This window comes from Platalea leucorodia (genome assembly GCF_965183815.1).
Source record: "Platalea leucorodia genome assembly, chromosome: Z".
Classification (NCBI taxonomy): Eukaryota; Metazoa; Chordata; class Aves; order Pelecaniformes; family Threskiornithidae; genus Platalea; species Platalea leucorodia.
In genome coordinates, this window is record NC_138858.1 from 26,121,640 (window position 1) to 26,142,828 (window position 21,189).

Here is a 21,189-nt window from a genome sequence, read left to right on the forward strand (position 1 = left end):
CTTTACATTAAGCAGAGTATTTTCATCTTTGAAGGATACAAAAGATCTGGAAACCCAAGTGCAATGAAAGGAATGTATAGTACATGTTTAAGTAAGGAATAATGATTGGCTTGTTATTTAAAAAAAATAATCGTACCAACGCTTTCGAGAAAGTAGTTGTCACTATCCAAGGATAAGCATGGGCCTGTTAGAAAACCATTCAAATGAGAACCAGTACATCTGCTTTATTTGGACAAGTGTTACATTTGTAGGATTTCTTCGTTTCATAATCAGAAAGCTTTCATTTCCATGAAGCAACACAAACACAGGAAATTCTGAATGCCACTAGTATTGCATGTGCGTTTGTGCACCTATCACTGCTTCAGTGAACTTGGAAACCTTGTCACTCACTTAAATTGGTGTGTATGTCCTAGAGGCACTTGCTTACCAAGGTGGTAATAACTTTTCTTAGTATTTCACTGGATTTAGCATAAATGCTGATTTAGTTTACCTCTCTCAGACTAGCTCGTTTTCCTTAATCACAGAATGCTTCTTTGGAGGCAAAGTATCATGCTGTAGTCATGCACACTCTGTGTTTGCCTGACTTTAAACACTAGGTTATCCTTGCCAGTGGAAATATTTGGCGTTTTTTTATCTGTCCTATCCTTGACTCTTGCTCTCCCCATGTGGTACTTACTGCCTTCTTAATTACAGTTGTTTCAATCCCATTCTTTCAGTGACCTCAAACGGATGTGTAAGAGTTTTAATCATGCCCTTGGCTTAAGACTTTATATTGCTGTTGAAAAAATAATCTGAAAAGCTACAGTAGATATTTTGTCTTAAGTACATGTTTGATTAGCAGTGACTCAGATTGCTGTGTTTTACAAAGAATATGCAAATCTGTTGAGAAAAATACCAAGTCGCAGACCTTTTCTGAATCTTATGGTTATGAATCTTCAGGACCTTTTCAGCAAACTGTTCCTGTTGTATTATATCTTAATTATCAAACAGATATTCGCGTGAGTTGAAATTGCTGATTGTTGCTACTAAAATTCATGAAGGTAAAACTTTTTGTGTTATTTTAAAATTAACAAACATATTTGATGGGGGAAAGGAAAATTTTCTTTAGATTACAGTCTATCCAGTCACTGGAGTTGGTAAATATATTGGTCCTGGAGTCAGAAAAGCTGAATTAGAAACCCTGGATCTGCTGTCTAGCTTTAGAGAAATCACATCTATAGTCTCTTTCTTGTCTTGTCTCTCTGCTCAGATTACTAGCTCTCACTTCTGTGTACTGGCATTGTAGTCAGGTTTACCAGAGCACTCTTTGGTACACCTAGCACTGTAGGTCTTGAAATCTAATTTAGGGCTCAAGGTACTACTGGATATTAGTAATAAGGCTAACAAATAAACTGTGTTAATGGGTTTGTTCAGAAACAGGGTGCTTCTGGAAGTTGCCTTAAAAATTGATTCTGGAACTTCTTTTCTGTATTTTGATTTATCAGAGTCCTTAAGTGAACCGCCCTGTTGTATGTAATTTGTTCTGCAGTAGTGTCTCTGGGCCCCAGTGAAATATTTCAAGTTCCAGGGAGCAGAAGACAGCCTGCAACCGCAAAAAACTTAGTCTAGTCTGTGACTGATTTCAACACGTTAATGAAGCAAATAATCAGAGCAGATAAGAATAAACTGTTTATTCTCAGGTCATTGTCTGCTTAGCTTATAGTAAATGTTTGACTTTTAGGTTATTTGGGTTTGGTTCATGTGCCTTTGTCCTCCTAAACTAATTACTAGGGTAGAGTGCAACAGTGGAAACCTCCTTCTGTACAATTACTGTGACTGAGAATTAGCAGAGTGAGAATATCTGATAGAAAAATAATGGCACTCTAATCAACTCCATACACAAATAGTATAGAAGGAAACTAATTGAACATTTATTTATCTTCATTAGACCTTTTCTCAATATGTTAGACAACAAATTCACCTCAAGATTGTTCCATCAGAAGTCAGCGATACCTGAAAGATGATGCCTATGTTGAAGAATATTCCTTTCACAGGATCAGGATTTGCTGGCAGAGTCCTTCTTGCTGCAGTAGGAGGAATAGAATGTCCCATGATTTTCAGAAAAAACTGAGATGGCTTTCTCATTCAGAATATAAGTCTGTGCTGTTGATAGTATCCTGATACATGAGAAGAAATATTGCTTTCCAGGTTTGCTGTCTGTCTTACCCCTTTGAATTAGTTGACCTGATTTATTCCACATAACTTAAGAGTGTGCTAAATGGCAAAAGTGCCACCACAGATACTTGTAAGAGACTCTTGTAGTCTCCCTGCACAATTTTTCATCTTTTCCTTAAAATATTGATCCTCCAGAGAACCTTTTCTTTCATACCATGAGATCTTTGTTATTCAGGAATTTTATCAGGAGATTGCTATTATCCATAACTTAACTGCCTCAAGGAATTCTAGTAAATTTATGAAAATTTCTACTACATTAGCCTTGTTGGCTCTTTCTTAGAACATTACCTATTTATCTGTCTATTATATATTTTTTCACATTTTCCACCACTGTGATACAGAAGATCATACTTACTGCCTTGTGTGTCTTCAGCCATTTATTCTAAGCCTCAGCATCATGTTTTCCATTTACCAATCCTCTAATCTTAAAGCTGATTTAAATAATAGGTTACCCATCAGATTTTGAGGTCTATGTACAAATCTTAAATAAGTATCTAGTTCTGGTGATCTGTTGCCAATTTTGTCATCTGTTCTGAGATGTTTTTTGATGCTGGGTTAGACTTTCAGGGTGGTATCTTTTTGTCTCCTTCTATATTCAAGAAATGTATGCTTTTAAATAACCTGACAGGTGAAATATAGGATACAAGTGGAGAGAAAATATATTTCCTCAAATACTAATAGTCTACCAGGAGAAGAAGTTTAAAGACAATAAGGTTTTTAAGGTCTTGCATAGCAAGTGAAGTTCTGATTGAAAATAGTTGAGGAGATTGTGTCACACAAAGGGTAGCCTTCGTCCCTTCTAAATAAATGCGGTGCAAAACATTTTCTATGTGTGCTGCTGCTGGAGAGATGTAGGAGCTGTTAGTGAAGCTTCCCATGTTTTTGCAGAATCATTTCAGTCTTAAGCTGATCATAATAATATAATATTCTGTTTAAAGCAGTAGGAAAGAAAAATAAATGCTTGGCTACTATAGCAATTAGTGTAGTGTCAAGCTGAGATCTGTGAAGCCAAATTTTTCTCTAGCCAGACAAACTAGGCCTTATTCTTAATAAATTGGTTTAATCTCTCAAGTTCAAGGGTGCATTTATTTCTAAATTGCTGCTTTAGCTGTTTTCTGGAAGAGGTACAGTAGCATAGAAATTAAGCTTCATATGGCAGTTCAATGTGCAATTCTTGAATTTAGTGTTTAGTATATGCAAGTGCTTAGTTCAATGAATTTGTTCTTTAACTTGATTGATGTCAATGAACAATCAAGCAATGAACTTGACTCAATATTCCCACTGCTGCTTTCATAATTAGCTATTGAAATTATAAATGCTGTTAAAATTTGGGAAGAAATCAGTCTTGTTTCAGTCATGAAAGAATGAAGCCCATTGAAAGCTCTAGGCTAATAGTGACCACAGTAGGCCTCAGAACCAGATCATTTGTTGTCAGGAGGAGAGTACAACCTGACACTGAAAGCAGCTGTGTAAAGCAGCTTGTCACTATTATGAGCCATTTCTGAGGTGACGTTTTATAACACTATCAGCAACAGATCAAACTTCGTTGCATCATAATTTTCCTGACATATGAACAGTGTACATTATGTCTGAAAGGTGCTGAAAGGTATATCACTGTGTAACTCACTTAAATGAGTATCTAATAAGGAGAAAAATTTAAAAAATCTACTGACAGAATTTGACGTTGTAAAATGTTAAGTACAGCATTCTGTTCTGCATGTAATGTACTACTTCACGCCTACTCTTTCTCTTTTTCCTTTTTTTTTTTTTTTTTAAACATATGTACCTTCAGTTTGCTGAAAAATTTCAGGAATTCAAAGAAGCTGCGCGACTAGCAAAGGAAAAATCCCAAGAAAAGATGGAGCTAACAAGTACACCCTCTCAAGTGAGTCTTACTGCCTGATTCAAGCCTAGTACTTCATATTTGTGCTACTTACTATATTGTATCTTACACACACATGCTGTATTAAAAATGAATGGGATACTTCCCAGTTACCCTGAATCCTCTCAGCCGTCAGCTAGAAGTGTCAAAAAGTCTAAGAATACATTTAACATACAGTACAGAAATGTCAAAGGGACTTGCTTTAAAATAAAATTGGCCTTTTGTTTATTCCCATTCCTTTCTCTGAGCTTTTTCCAGAAAATTAGTAAACATGGTAAGCGGTTATGTAAGTAAATCTACAGTAAACACCTTTTGTGTTTTTTCTTATTGTATCTATGAAACTTCAGGCAGTGCACTGTAAAGGATTTTTGTAGAAGAATCATTACAACAAAAATGAAAGTCAAACCAGCAAACTATTTTTACTTATTTCCTACTGTGTAGTATTCACTTGTGAAATGTGTTGAAGGAAGATGACAGATTCACATGCTGGTTCTGGAGTTTTATTACAGTTAGCCGTGATGTAAAAGAAGAGTTTATAAAAGGTATCTCTGAACATGAACTGGGTTAATATAGGCCTAACAGGAGGATAAATTAATATAGTCACATTTACATTAGTCATGCCTAACATTAATTTACTTGAAAACGAATACTTTCAACTTACTTTGAAAAAAGAAATTGCATGAGGCTTTTATGCCCCTCCACTCCCCCCCCCACCCCCCCCAAGTGTTTCTGGCTCTGTGTGTAGCTATTTGCTTTGTTTTAAGCAATAGTGAAGCCTTCCTTCTCTTGGAGGATAAAGCAGCTTTAAAAATACAATGTGGTTCCTGAGTTGAGTAGGATTAATGCAGCTGAGTCTTTTTTCTGGGGAGTCTTCATTCATTGAATCAGTGCATCTCTGTGCTTTGCGCTGTAGTATGCTCCTGATCTTTGACGGAATAAGGATAGCAGGCAGTTTGCAACATGCTGTACAAATAGTTTTATTGCCACCAGAAAGCCACATCTGGTGTCCTTCCAAGAGAAGTCAGTGGAAACCAGAAGAATATACACAATGAACCAACCTCATGTTGTTTTCCCAGTAGGCATTTTGCCCAAGTGCTAGGTTGGCTTTTGCTGTTAACAGGAAACCACTTGCTTTACTGTAACGGGAGAAAAATAAGGCAGTCTTTTTTTATTAGTTTTCCTGTCTCTAAATTTCTGATAAATTCCATAAACACGGAGATACTGGAAATAGGTATTTCAGTATTATAACCTAATATACACGTGGCTTTAGAAACAGTGTAGTGCTTCAGCGAGGCCTCTAGTTACTCGATAGTATAGGCAAAACAATTACTCTGCTTCTCTTTTGACATGTTGATTAACAGTCTGGACTCAGAAGTTAAATCTGACGTTGTCAAATGGAGTGACTTATTATTTGGTTTGGACATAAATTTGAACTACTTGCTCAGAGACAAGATGCTTTCTTGTTGCAGCTGCCCAGGGTTAAAAGCTTTCTCTTAAACTATATGACCTATTAATAGTGTTCATTTTCCTGTGCAGATTTCCTTTTATACTTGGAACCTAACATTTTATACTGTAGGCAGTTACAGAAATGTTACCTTGAGCGATTCTATAATGCACATTGAGAGCTGCAATTTAATTACTGCACACTTAGGAATAATTTCATATTCAGGCCTTACTTTTCATCTCTTGGCTTTTCGCTGTGTTGATAAGTTAGTGTATTATTCTGAAAGATACAGTTAGTGCAAATGCTGACACATCAGCATAATAGTCTTCACATACTTAATGCTTCTCATTAGTTCCCTAGAGAGAAGGGAGTTGAATCAGGAACCTCGGAGTCTGGAGCAAAGGAGAAGCAATGGCTTCATGGTGAACTGCAGCACTTCCATGGTGCTGGGGCTCATCCAAAGAGATTTATGACTTGCGGGAAGATGGGTGCTTGGTGGTGGCAAGGGAAAGTGGGACCCTAGAGGCATTTGAAGGAGCACTTGCTGTCATTTTGATCATCTGCCAAAAAGTGGCTGCAAGGCAAATAATTCGAGTATTGCCTTTCTCAGTCCTTTTACAGCTCTTTACCTTTTGCATAGTGATCCTTTGCAGAGAGGCAGAGTAAAAGAGGAAGGAGATATTTTCAGTGGCCAGTCAAGACTTCGCAGGAACCTGGCTTTTTTAGGAAGCTTTGACAGGGAAGGCATTGGGAGGTAGCATGTGAGTAGTGAGCTCTATAACAGTAACCGGGTTAGCTACAAGTGTCCACCCGTCTGCTGTCTTGGACTTGCAGATATCCTTCTGTATTAAATTAATAATAGGTAGGAAGGTACTGCATATCAAAACTGGAAAAAAAAAAATGTGTCAAACTTAAATAAAATGTTATATTTCACTTGGTACTGCTTTAAAAATGCCCTTATTATTTGCCAGTTAATTAAAGTACCAGATATGGTACATTCCTCACCCTCTCTGCCATACCATTCTAAAAGAGAAAAAGGATGTGCTTTTTTCTGCATTCAGTATGTCCCTACAGATTGAATCTTTATTAAAATATCTCTACAACTAGTGTAACAAAACCCCGCACAAGGTATTTGCTGTTCACTATTGTTTGATGTAACCGTGCAAATACTGCTGGTATGTGTGAGTTTCAATTCTGAATGTCTTGCAAAAACTTGTTGTGAAACTAAGGAGAAATAGAAAACAAAAGACCAGAAATATCTCAGAAATAGAATATGTATTTGTAGTTCAAGTACTTACCAGAGTTAGCCATGTTAAAACTTAAGAACAATCTTATCTAAAATCCACTGAAGTTAGGCTACTTCTCTAAGGTGTTATAAGCTTTAGCAAAGTGTTTGTACTATTTGGCTAGATATTTCCACCAGAAGAGTGCCTCAGTGGCCAGGAAGTAGTAGTTCTGTATTGAGTATTTTTTAGATATACTGTTTCATCTGATGGCATATATTCTTTGGCTTTTGTGCATGTGTGTGTGTAAAGCACGTAGTAGAAAGAAAACAATACATAGCCCAGTTTGCAATTACTTAACAGCAGGAGTTTCTTTTCCCCTGAGCTATGCTGCTGCTAATTTTAAATGCTGCATTCTTACTGTTTCTTTAATACTGCCTGTTCTCCTCCTATCTACCAGCGGGCTTTGCTTTAATTTCCCAGAATATCGGATAATATATAAAATCCCCATTTACCTTCACTGTGAAAAGAACGTAACTTGTCCAGAGAAAGACAGTGGCCTGGAACAACAAATTACAAGAGAGATGGTGCTTTGTTATGTGTAAGTCCCACCGAGTGCATGGTGCTTTCCTGAAATGAAGAGGAAAGCATTGTTTCTGTGTCAGAGAACTTGTACTTTCAACCCATCTATATTAAGATGGATTCATATAATAAGACACACTTTATCTATATCTGTTATATCTGGAGGCTTCAGTCTAGAAAGAAGTTGTCTATTTTGGTACTTCTAAGACCACCTGTGCACACAGGTACCCCATCTGGTGTCCCTTTAATCAGCCTTAGGTAATAAAGCTTTGCAATGCTCTTATCTTGTTTATATAAAACTAAAATATGGGCTTCCCTGCTGTGCCACCTCCTATTTCCCAGACTCATCCTTTAATACAGGGAATTATTTTGCTCATGTCATAAACTCATGGATCGTACAGTGACAAGCCACCCATGGTCCAGTTTCAGTTACAAGGCTTGCTTGTGCACTGAAAGAGCAACACTTGGATCTGGAGTTCACTCAGCCATATGAAGCAATAGCCTGAAATATGTGTCATCCCCCCTCCCCCCCTTTTTTTTTTTCTTTTTTAAACTAAGCTTAATTACGTTCAAGTACAGAACTGAATGGAGCAGTTTGTGCAGTTTGCAGTCTTACCCCATCAGTCTTAAAAGCAACTGGAGTCTGAACCTTAGTTCTTCTTCTTTAAGCGAGATTCTGTCCTTAGATTTTTTTACTCTGGTCATTTCAGATTAAGAGCTCTGATAATTTCTGAAATTGTATGGTGAGTAATTTACTCAAAGTAGTCTTGTCTGTGATTCTGAGCCCCTCCTATGCAGACTATTAGGAATATCTATTGCCTGAGAAGTTTTAGAATCACAACATTTTTTCGTGGAAGGAGTGGGTTGGTTTTGGCAAAATGGTTGTGGTTTATCATCTGTTGGCTTTTTCTTTGTAGAAGTACAAAATTTACTTACTTTACATTGTAGAAGTACAAAACTTACTTACAAAAGTAACTTTCTGGGAGGTTATGTGAATTTCTATACTGGAACAAATGTTTCACATGTGTTATGGTATCTGAATCAGTAGCTGGCAGACTTATGCCATGGGCAGTCAGTAGTGGACAGAGAAGCATTATGAAGAACAGCGATGCCAGGGAAGTATATGGAATACTTAATGAGAAAACTGTGTAATACTTAATAAGAAAACAAGCTGGAATTGGTTTGGTTTGTTCATGATTTTAGAACCAGCTACTTCTTTTCTTCTGTTCTGTATTTAGCCACCATTAAAAGGTGGCTTGATCTGTGCTGTGAAGTCTGCTTGTTGTAGTTTAAAGACTCTTTTGTGAGTCCATGCATTTTGTTTATAATATTTTTAAATTTATGGCATCTTTTGATGAATTCCTCTCCATTGTGTTTCGTTTATATACTGTAGGCACTGTTATTTTTATACTGCTTGGCATCACTGGAGTCCTGCGTACTCATTAGTAGCATCAGAGCTCCTTTAGACCATGCAGATGTCTGACAAACTCTTAAATAGCAAAATATACCTGAGTCAGACTCTCACATTTACTTGTCATGTAGAAAAATACTAATCCTCAGTCCGTGTCTAAGTCCAGGACTGGTGAGTGACTTAAAGTTCAATACCCTCCAGAAACCTATATATGATACAATAGTGGTTTTATACCACAGGAGAGCTGTTAATCCTTTCTTCTCAAATGCATGAAATATCTATTTGTGGCTGTTGTGAGTGGGAAGTATTAGGCCTTAAAATACATAATTGATTTGCAGGAAGACTGTCGTTTTCAATTTAAGCACTGTTTTTTTTCCATGTAGTGTCTATACAGTTGAATGTTAGAACTAAGTTAAGCTGCTCTCCCAGCTAGAAGGGAAGGGTGAAAATATCTTTTTAAGATGACCGCAATTTCTTCCCCAGTTCTGTAAAGTCTGGAGTGGATGTGTGAAGTTATAATGATATGGAATAAAAACTTCATTACATATGAACATCTCACAAAGATCTTTCTAAAACTATTTTAGTCTCTCTAATTAATATAAAATGGGAACATATTATTTGTAAACATTTGTAAAAGGTTTGCTCCGTGTAAGTGGCTTTTTCGGTTGCCTTTGGTGCTTTATTCATAGCCAGCTTCATTATAGTTGGCTGCAAATAAATCGTTTATCAGGCATGGGTAGTTGTGAGTATGCGAGAGCACTGATTAACCTGTGTTATTGTTGGAAGAAATACATTCTAGAATCTGATGATTCTCTCGTACATACAAAATCAGCCCTTCATGAATTTGCAGGCAGTGAACTTTTAGGTATTACATAGGCTGTGATGTTTGTCTGCATTAATTTTTGTCACTTGGATTTCATTCACATTAGAAGTCTATGAAAGTGCTTTACTGAAAGATAAGCCTATATAGAACTTGCACATTTGTTTTTCTTCTACTGAAGCAATTTTTATGCATTCACACTTAAAACATTTTAGTAAGTAGGCCCTGGCTTTATGTGTCTAATAACAGTGATGTAGGAATTTTATCTTAAAGATACAAGCCATCCAGATTTTGTAGGATGTGGTATGTATTTTTTAGAATATCTAGTGTAGTTTGGGAAGAGGAGGAAATAAAAGAGAAACTCTTGGGTCCATAAAGGCTTTCATTTAATGTCAGTGGAAACTGTTTATCAAATCAGAGAATAATAATAGACAAAACCATGTAATTTGTATAAAATAATTCATTTGGCTGATTATCTTGCCAACTTTGCTGCCCTTTCACACTTAATTTCAGTTCAGTTTCAGTTCAGTAAAATTGTTCTGTAAAAATCAAGATTTAATTTTGACTTTTAAAGTATTAACACTTAAAAATAATAGTTTTGAGTGTAAAATAACAAGATTCTTCCTGAAAAGAGGTAACAATTTGCATTCATATAATAAAAAAAGTTACATTTATATTATAAATAACAGTTTATATCTGTGGAATTAAATCAGTGTAAGCTAATTATTTCTGCTTTTTAATCAGTAGGAATTTAATAAGAAGGTGCAGAATGGAGACACTGGTGCATGTGCATTGTATAACTTGATGAACGCTAAGTGTAATAGGACTCAAAGTCGGTATTAACACATCGTATCACCCACTAATTCAAGTTGTAGAGTGAGATACAGATCTCTTACTATGTGAGAAATATGGCAGAATAAAAGCAAAATTTTGACAATTGTTGTGCTGCAAATGCTAAATGTAATTTAAAGTACAATGAAAATGTTGAACAACAGTACTTTTGGTTAAGGGACACCAGAAAGGTGTGGAAGGTGATGATGACAGCCAGGTCTTACTTTGTGTGAAAGAACTGAGTTTTTCCATCTAGTTAAGTCTCAAAGTCAAGGACAACATTTCCTATAGATGGAGGATCAGATCCAGTGTTGGCTTTCAAAAAGCCTTATTCTTGTAAACTAGTTGAAGGCTACAAGTGGAAGCTCAAGATTAAACCCTGATCTTATAAGATCATGACCATCTTCAGATACCTTGCAGTTCCTTCTGAGATTGCTGTTCTTCAGCTTCCTATGCAGAGTGTCAAAGAGCTGGGAAGAGGAGCTGCTGGCCTTCCAGAGACTGTGCTTGTGCTTCAGTTTAATAACATCAAATAGCAGTTTTATCTGTTCTCCATGCAGATGGTAGAAGGTTGTGTGGCCATAGGAGATGCTTAGCTTTTGAAAGTACTGTAATTCAACCAGTCCTCTGCTGTATAGACACCCCTCCATGACATCCATTGAACTCTATTCATGAAATTCTTCTATCTTAAATGTTAACACTTGATTACTAAAAGCCTACTAAGACATTTTAAAATTGAGATGAGCTACTTGGCTTATATGACTTGCTTATCTCCTGCAAAAATCATTACTTGTAAAAGAATATAATAGGAAAGAAAGTACTAAAATTAAACCACATACAGGGACTGAAAAGCTTATGATGTTCTAACTTAGGTTGTGGACTACAAGGGTGTACTTTGTTTGTATAAAAAAGAAGTACTTTTCAGTGACTAGAAATTAGCGAATGGTGTTTGTTGGCCAAAACATGAATGTGCATGTTGGCATGCGGTGATTAAAACCGCACCAGTGCCTTCTGCTGGGAGGCCGCCATTAAGTTTTTCAGGTGTCCAGTTACATAGCAGTAGCAGAAGCTGCCTGGGTGTAGCTGGAGTGTTCTCCTCCCCAGATGGTACCATGACCAGCAAGAGCTAGACCAGGCTAACGTGCCTACGGAAGTTTTGCAAGGACTCTGCTGAACAAGTGTTCTGTACAGATGGCTCATACATGAAACTGTGAATGCACCACCAATGGCCCTTCCACTGTTCACTTTGGTTAATACAACAATACGAAAGCTAGATTTTGAAACAAATATCAGAATTGTTTGTTTCACTGTGTTAAAATATGAAGTAAGAGAAGAATCCTGGGTGTCAGTAGTCACCTATTGTGTAGCAGGATGAGGGATGAATGTAATACCAGGTAAGAGAGAGAGGTCTGTAATAAGCAGGAGGCTGGATACTTGCAAATAATTCTTAGGTCAGTTGTGTTTTGTACAAGATAATGTGAATCTTATGGTAATATACTTCTAAATCCAATTCACATGATGAAATATGACCATGAGGGATGCTGGAAATCTGAGCCTCACATTAATACTACCTGAAATTTGTGTATCATGTAAGAATTAATGTTAGTGCTTATAAACACATAACCTTCCTGAGCAGTTTGTAATTTTAATGTGTTGTTTGTTTTACTTAAGGAATCAGCTGGAGGGGATATTCAGTCTCCTTTAACACCGGAAAGTATTAACGGGACAGATGATGAGAGAGCGACGCCGGAAGTGACGCAGAACTCAGAACCAAGGGCTGAACCAACCCAGAACGCATTGCCATTTACCCATAGGTACAGATTCCATTCCCACATCCTGATTAAGTGATACCTGTCTCCTTCCTTGTTAAAGGGACCTTCTCCCATATTGTGTGGGGAAAAAAAACTAAACACAACCTCCCCTGCCCCTCCCACCCCCCAAAAACCCCAAACCTGGACTAGCTTTCAGATTTGCTATATAATCTTTGTTTTAAGAAAAAAAAAACATGGCTGAGAAAATCTCTTGGAATAAGATTTGGGGGAGTGTTGCTTTATAGTTTAATCAGCTTAACGTGAGCCCTTGAACACTGGTTAGTGCAGGTGTCCCTTTAACAGGAAGCGTTATTTCAATGTCGGAGATCTTAGTAAAATTAACTGCTTCATAGGATATTCCAATTAAATTATTTTTGCACACATTCTTTAAATGACTGATAGGACTGGATGTCAGCCTTTCATTGACGAGTTGTTGGAAGAAAAGGGACTCTTACAACACTTCTGGATTGTGAAGTTTAAAGCAGCCTTTAAGTGAACAGTTCTGACAGTTGAAAACATTTTTCAACTTCTTTCCGAAATATGAGAAAAATGTAGTTCTGCTTCAGACTGAATTATAATTCATTGCACTAGGAATACTGTGCTCTGTTGTACTTTAAGAAAGCTAGGACTTTTTTTTTAATGATACAAATAATGGGTTAAGATGGATATAGAATGACTGTAAATGGGTCACTCTCAGTAAAACACATAATGTATTGAGACCATGGAGAGTAGCTGAAACATTTAATAAACTTAGAACAGAGCTAGAAATACTAGATTTATTTTTTTAAACATTGTGTAATTCAGTTTAAGTAGAGTTTAAGAGCTCTTGATCAAAGGTTGGGGAATAATAGGACGTCAGATATGTTATGCAATTCAGAATGAGCAGAAATGGAATTGGAATTGTGCAGGACTTCTCAGTTTTTGTAAGAGAATAATACTATTAAACGTATCTGGAAAAATAATATACATTTTCAAATGAGAAAAAGATTATACTTTTGCACTAATTTTTTAACAGAGTGATTGTGTTTATTTTTATACTTCAACTGTCACCAGTTCATCTATTATATGTTTTAGAGGAAATGGTGCTTTGTAAGAGTGCTATGTGCATGTTGAAGGAGTATTACAAATGTTGCACATCTATCAGTGTTCTGTAAAGACTTCATTTAAAATGTTTGTGTGTTGGAATTCTCTATCAATATTTTTGTGAAAAGGAGTTGTGATAAAGTCCATACATGAGTAGTGGTGTTCGTTTTTTTAAAAAATGATAGCTGCAAGATCTCCCTTGTCATTCTGCACATATAAATATGTTTTCTGGTATGCCAATATAGTAGCTACGCTTTGCTCTGCACTGAGCATGACCGAAGAGATGTTTTGAAACTACCCAGTTGTAATTGTTGATCGTGTAGAATAGAGGTTACAAAACTTACATGCTTTGCGTTTTTATATCTACTTCATGTATACAGTGTGAGTGCCTGCTGTTAGTTTTTTATCCTGTTAAATACCACTAGCTAGAATTGGTCTTCCAACAATAACTCTGCATTTTGAGGGTCACTTCTCATGATGATTCTCAAAAGACCAGAGTTTTGTCTTGCTAATGGTAGCTTCAGGTTTGTTAGTGAGCTATTGCTGAAGAAAATGCAAATTTTTAAAACCCTTTGAAATAAATTGAATTTTGGACTAGATAAGGTTTTTATTATAAATAAATCAAGATTATTTATTACAAATAAATGAAGATGGATGAAACACATGCATGAAAGGGACGAGAAGCGAACCCTCCAGGATTGTGTTAGTCCTGGTTAAACAAGCATGGTTTTGTGGAGGCATTTCATAATACTAAATTGGCAACTAGGTAGACAAGCCTAGCTGCTTGTGCTGGCTGAAAGAGTGCTGTCTGCAGGCAGTCTACTTGCCCTGATTTACAAGAAAAAAAAAGAAATTAAATTTAAAACCTTACACCCCAATCATTGGGAACTCCCTGGGTTTTTCATGTGTCAGGGGTACAGAAAAGGGGTTGTGCTCCTCCTTGTTCCCTGCCCTTCTGATAATGCTGTGTGTTGGTGGCACTCCATGTGTGATGGAGAGGGGTTGCTGAACTGAGCCCTTTCCTTGTGCACCCTGGTAACTCCAGCCGATCACTGAGCCTCTTCCTCCTGCACCCTGCGTTTCAGGAAAGGGAAAGTTTAGCCAGTGCTTCTGGGTGAGGACAGTAATGCTGGAAGAGCATTTGAGTGTTGTCTTGTGCGTGGCAATGCTTTTTACGTATTTGGTTTTACTCCAGGAGCTTTTGATCAATCACTAGGTGCTTTTCAAAAGAAAAGGCACTGTAGTCTTCCCTCCAATGAATTCAGCTGTAGGGGACATGAGAGTCACTGAGGCTGGCTATGCTTCACTGAAATAACACTGCCATAGAAAGTTCATTTCTTCCATAAATAGCAAAGATATATTCTGCTCTGGCATTGACAGTACATACTTATACTGCGAAGAACCAAAAGGAGTGGTCCTCAGTGTAGGCTGGAGCACAGGAAAGGCATGCGTGGGGCTGCACGGCAGGCACCTGGGCAGCCATGGGGCAAGCGTTGGAGCTTCGTGGGCGGGATGAGGTGCCGCGGCTCTGCACAGCGAGGGTGGCTGGTGAGGTGGGAGCCACGTTGCTGCTGAGAGGGTCGGCAAGCTCAGATGCCTGCAGGTGTCTCTGTGGCAGAGGACAGGGGTAAAGGTTTGAAGAGGGCTGCTCTCAAAACAGTGATATAGGTAAGGGGTTTTCATGTCTTTGTATGAACTGGAAGGGTCTGACAGGAGTTAACAAGGTCAAAAATCACCAGGTGTGGAGGTCGTGCCTTAGTCTACATCTTACTACTTGTCATTTTTAATCTGCACACCTGAAAAATGTTCAATTTGATTTTGTTACAACACATCCTCACTGGCCATACATGTCCTTTTCTGCAAGTGTTCTTTTCTGCGCTTTCTATGTCTTAATGTAAGTAGTTGGGGCCTGTCATTTCAGCAGCGTAAGTGTAGACTACATTGGCATTTATAGTTATTTTCTGACGACTTATACCCAAAAGCCAAAAAACAGCATTACTTAAGTCACCAGAGTGTTGTTATTAGTACTCAAATTTCTTATTATTTCAGTAAATAACTGTAAGCATTGAAATGAACGTTCTCCAGTATATGTCTAAAATCCCATTCATATCCCATGAGCATAATAAAGCAGAAGCCTAGTTGCTTCAATTGATCCTCATCTGGAAAGTCCTAATGCTGTTCACAAGCAGTGTAACTCTAGTCAACCGCTTGAGAGATAAGGATATGAAAGATTTACGAGCCTTGCACAGAAGATAAACTCTTGTAATTTAACATCTTGCCTTTTTTTAAACTATCTATGATGGTTAATGTTGAATTATGAAGTAATATTACTTGGGAACTCCCACATCCTATAATATACTATAGCCTGAGCACTGCTCTCATGAGTGAATGTTGCCAGAACAAACAAAAGTAAAATGTAGCCTAAACCTGGCATTAGAATTTTTAAAAATCTTGGCTGAGACACTGATCAGTCATTTTCTGAACGATAGCTAGTCCAGGAAGGCTTTTTTCTAACAGAAGCTAGTTAATCAAATCTAATATTTAGGATAATTAAGACTAAAAAAGGATGTATTTTCATTCTTAAGTAAATCTTAGTTTCCTCAGACATCTTCCTTGTTAAAAAAATATTTTCCACATTCTTTAAGTTGTGATTTTCTTTTTTTTTCCAACTAACAACTGTTGATCATAAAATGGGGTTTGGAGAGAAAAAAGTTGCTAAAAAATTTTAACTACTTCTGATGTGACTGGCTTTTAAATAAAAGTTTTAATCCTGATGGTGCATAGTATACAATTCCTGGTTGTCTGAATGAGCCCAAAGAAATACTATACTAAGCTCATTCAGCCTTAGAATATAATTCAAATATTAAAACTGAATAGTATATCTGGCAAATTCTGCAACTGCTGCTTGGGGCTTTTTGGCAACTGTTTGGTGAACTTTCTCTTTCACCGTTGAAGAGAATACATTTGTTAATAACAAGCTTTATTCCATTTTTGGCACCTTGTGAAGCTGATAAAACACACTTTCAGAAACAAAATGTAAGAGGATTCTTCTGGGACAAATCTTGATAGTCTTCAACATTCTGTCAAATGTGAATTGAACCTGTTCCCTCATTTTTTCTTGTAATACGTAAAATTGGAATTTCTATTACGTAATGTTTTGATCAGACAATATATATGTGTGTGTTTGTTGCTTGTTTGTTAAAATTCCTATTTTTGTATTCAAACAAGTTCTTAATAGGGAATTTTGACTCATTGCCTTAGTGAAAATGGACTTATTTCAAATGATGCTTATATCTTAGATATGTTATTGTCTAGATAGCTTACCATTTAATAATGCTGCATGTAAATCCAATGCTGTACAACAAAGAAAAAACAAAAATCTTGCTGCTAGCTCATGTTCCTTCACCGAGTTTTCATTAAAAGTTGTATGCAGAAATCTGTTTAGTAGATTATTCACTTTGTGTATTAAAACTACTTACTCCTACAAGCTTAAATATTTTAGTTATGTTGCAGTAAAGGTACGTTGTGGATCATGTTGAACTGTTAAGTTGGCTTTAAGGAAAAGTTTTGAGTTAATAATTTTTGTGGTGTTTTGTAATTTGAATTTATACTCAAATTCTAGTATTTGGATGTTCTTTATAGGGTTATGCATAGCTTCCTTACCAAGTAGCCGTGGGAGTGTGTGGTGGGTTTGTTTTGTTTTTTTTTTTTTAATTCTTGGGTTTGAATGTTATTTAACCCGATCACAGGATAATTTCTTGTTGCGAGGAAGCTCAGGAGCTCTCTAATCCAAGCTCCTGCTCAGAGAAGGTCAGCTATGAGATCAGACCAGGCTGCTCTAAGCTTTATCCAGTTGGGTTTTGAAAACCTTCTAGAATGGAGACTGATAAAGCCAGGCTTTTTAAAAAGGTCTCTCTATAGCATAAAAGGCAGTAACTGTCTTCACGTTGCACAGTACTATAATGAACTGTGACATTTTAGGGCACACCGCAGGAACTCTGGCAAATTCAATTACCCTGTTGAGAAAAGATTATTGAGGCACACTCAGAGAAGAAACTCAAAGGTGGTATGTTCCTGCTGTCAGTGTGAGCAAAGAACTGGTTAATATAGCAACTTAGACATAGGTCTTGACTTCACCTCAACCAACATTTGTTTGATGTTGTGAAGGTCGTAGCTGTACTGTCCTTCAGCGTTTTGTGCTCCACCGGCACGAGCCTGGTGGTCTCTGGAAGAAGCACGCAAGGAGAGATTGCTCTCCCCTCCCTCCCTGACCCAGTTCCTGCTGCTTCCCACACTCCTGCCCTTCCGCCTAAGCTGCTGGGATCTAGCTCAAGTAGGCTATCCTTCAAAATAAAAGTTCTTGCTAGGAAATTATTAATTTGAAAGGAAATCTTACCTTGTGTTCGTGTAGTTTTTTTTTCATGTCTCTGACTTTCCTGATTGTGACAATTTCTAAAAATTCTTTAAGATATCTTTGTAATATGTAGTAAACCATTACATGGTTTTAAACCAGTAACACGTCAAACACAGCATAATACAGCTCATCTGTAACATTTTCTTAAGGTATCTCTGGTAATGGAAGGAGAGGTGGAGAGGACTTGTATCTACTATTGGAAGAATGGTCATGGTGCATGTGTTGCTTAGCTCTTCAACATGAAGAAACTCTGCAACTAACAGAGCTAATTTTAATGGCTGGGGAAATGGATGAGAGCCAAAACTAAAAATAGCCTAACACTTAAGAGAGTAATTTCACCATCTCCCTTGTGCACCTAAGCACGTTCTAGTTTGGGGCATGTGAATTGCCAACTTCCTGCAGTTTATGTAGTGAGAGCTCCAAGGGGTGATTCAGATGATGTGAGCTGGATGTTTGAAATTAGATAATATAAATATCATCCTGAGGGACAAGTGAGCACTCTTGAAACATATCTGTCAAGTACGTTCTTAGAAAAGGAATATAATCCTTATGCAATTTATATTTAAAACAAAGTAACAAAACCAAACCAAAAACATACTACTTGTACTACGTAATTTTTTCCCCCTTTAATCACATACATAAGAAAAAAAAGCCCAGTAAAAATGAAAGAAAAAAAACCCAAAGGAACTATCTTGCTTAAGGAATGAACTTTATTTTCTAAAATATATCCATTGTGTTCAACCTATCCAAAGTATGGATGACATTAAAAGATTGTTTGTTAATACTCCAGCAACTGTAAACATTGGCTCTGTGAATTGGGATATATGATAACTCAACACTCAGTCAGATTCTATAGGGTGAGTGGTTTGGTTTTTTTTGGTTGCATCCATTAATTCACAATCATTAATTTTGTTAGGTATTTTCAAGAATAGAGTTTCCTGAAATGTGTTACTCGTTTTAAGAGCCTACTCTTGGCACACAGTGACTTTTTTGTCATTTTTAGGCATTGGTGGAGGAGCTATTCTCTTTATTCTATATTTTCCTAGTAATTTATTTGAATATTTAACTTTTTCTATTGTGCATTTTGATACCAGTGTGTATGCTTATTTAAATTTGTGAGCACTGTCTGTGAGTTTTGGTTTATGGTATGATTTGTACATTGATCATTTAGAATCTACTGTTTTGTGAGTTGTAAGCTCAAACATGCAACCATCTTTTCAAGAAGAATTAAAATGATAGTTATAGAAGATCTTATGTAGACAGTTGATACCTTATGTTTTCTTTACTCCTACTTCCATCAGTGGTTTTGTTACTGTTTAGCGTCATCATAGGAAACCTTTCAACCAGTAAGCAGGGATAAGCTGCGAACTGAACTTTCCCTGGACACCGTGAAGGAGCCTAAGGTGTTGTCTTTAATACATCAGAGATCTGCTGAAGTTAGGTCAGCATTTCCAACTATAACCAGTGTCTTTTCAAACATTTTTTTCAAAACTGAGAAGTGACATTAGTATCAAAGAGAACAGACACCAAAGAAATGCTGCAGGTCTCAATGCACTATTCTCCAGAAAAAAAAAAAACAAAAAAACAAAAAAACCCACAATGAAAAATTTGGAGAGGAAATAGCCACTTTGTAAAATTGCTTTTTATTTAAAAAAAATCATCTGTGGAAGGACTTAATACTTTGAAACTACAGATGTCATGCCTTGTTTGGATTGGAAGCCTCAGGGCATACTTATCATTTTTCAGCCACCCATTAAAGAAAGAGAAAGCTAGTAAGCCTGAAGTTACCAGGAAAAAAAAAAAAAACACGTAGCTATTGATCCCCTGACTCTCAAATGAATTTTCTAACAGTCATGACCTTTGAAAAGACAAGTCTTTTGTGAAAAACAAAGGCAGAGGGGATTTTTTGTAGGACAAACATATTTTTCACAAAGTCTGATCACTCAAACTTCACTGTTTCCTCGTTGGTTAGGAAAATTGATGCGTGAAAGTATTTCACAACCAAGATAACGTGAACCATTCAGGCCCATACCTTCAGCCTGGGATTAGTTCTTGATGAGGAGGTGGGGGGCTTTCTTCAGAGCCTGGAATTTTGGCTATTTGTAACAAGACTTTCCTATGGCAGTCTGTTCTGCAGGTAAGAGTATCACACAGTTTGCACCCACCTGCACACACACATGCTTTGCCTCTCCAAAGACACATCTTCAAATTGTGCCCCAACAGCCACTCAAAAGTATATGTTAGAAGATAAAGGCACCTCATAGCTCGTGTATAGCTGTTTGATTTCAAGTGCAAGACTTAGTCTGCTTATCTTTACCAACACAAAATACAATGCTTATGCAACCATTTATATGGGTAGACAAATGCTAAAGAAACTTTTCCAGACTTGTTCTTTTACTGTTTTCTGTCTCTAAATGGACTCTGTAGTTATAATCTGGTTCTATGAAACTGGAGAGTAGTCTAGACTTGGTTTTTAGGGTACATATTCCCATCCACATAGAAATTATTGAAAAGGTTACACAGTTTTAGAGAAAGGAAATTGAAGAGAATTAAAGATTTGTGGCCTTCAGATCACTTCTAAGTATGATGCAGAACAGTCTGCATCACTGTCTTATTTTGATTTTTGTGTATTTTACTCATCTCAAGGTTCACTTATTGTCAACTTTGGATTATTTTGTAAAATCGTTATACAGAACATGGATGAACTTGTGTAACTTACAGTCATTGTAGTCATGGTGGAATGCCTCCGTCATATTCCTTAGAAGTAAAGGAAATCAAAGTGTTGCTGAACAGTTTTGAGTTCAAAGTCCACAAGCTAGAAAACAGCTTTAAAAAAACTCAGAAAGCGAGATAAAACTTGGCTTTTTGTCAGTTTTGGTATATTAAAATATGTTATAACTCATAGCAACAATATATTCTCAAAATACAGCCTTACTCTTTTAAAGCCCACATAAATCTACCCCTCAAAGCCATACTTCCTTAAACATTTGTGAAGTGTGGTTTTTTTAATGAAGAAACATCTCCAGTTGTTCAATTGCTTGAGTACTGGAATATTTTCACCCAAATGTCTTACGATGAGAGTGGTGAGACACCAGACGATGTTGCTCAGAGCAGTTGTGGGTGCCCCATCATTGGAAGTGTCCAAGGTCAGGTTGGATGGGGCTTTGACAGTCTCTTGTAGTGAAAGATGTCCCTGCCCATGGCAGGGAGGCTGGACTAGATGATCTTTAAAGATTCCTTCCAACCCAAACCATTCTTTGATTCTGTAGCAGGAATTAGCTTCCTGCTTTACTGAGAAGACAGGAGCTACAATTAAGTCACATGAAACAAACAAAAAACTAACTCCAGCAAAACAAAAATAAAAGCCCAAACCTTTCAGTTAGTGCCTCTTTTCAAATGCAGGCTCTTTGTGTTTCCAAGTCACTGGGCCCTTCTACCCTGCATCAGGTACAGTGTCTCTTTTGCCTGCTCCTC

The 21,189-nt window shown here is 37.0% G+C and overlaps 1 protein-coding gene across 1 annotated transcript in view; it reads left to right on the forward strand.

The window, feature by feature from the left end:
* Window positions 1-21,189, forward strand: part of HOMER1 (homer scaffold protein 1) — a gene marked incomplete at both ends in the record, with an annotated part of 83,064 nt that overhangs the window by 26,469 nt on the left and 35,406 nt on the right. Inside the window, 2 exons of the mRNA XM_082335398.1 lie at window positions 4,007-4,099; window positions 12,079-12,221. Coding sequence (XP_082191524.1) covers window positions 4,007-4,099; window positions 12,079-12,221 — 236 coding nt within the window. The remainder of the gene's footprint in view (window positions 1-4,006; window positions 4,100-12,078; window positions 12,222-21,189) is intronic.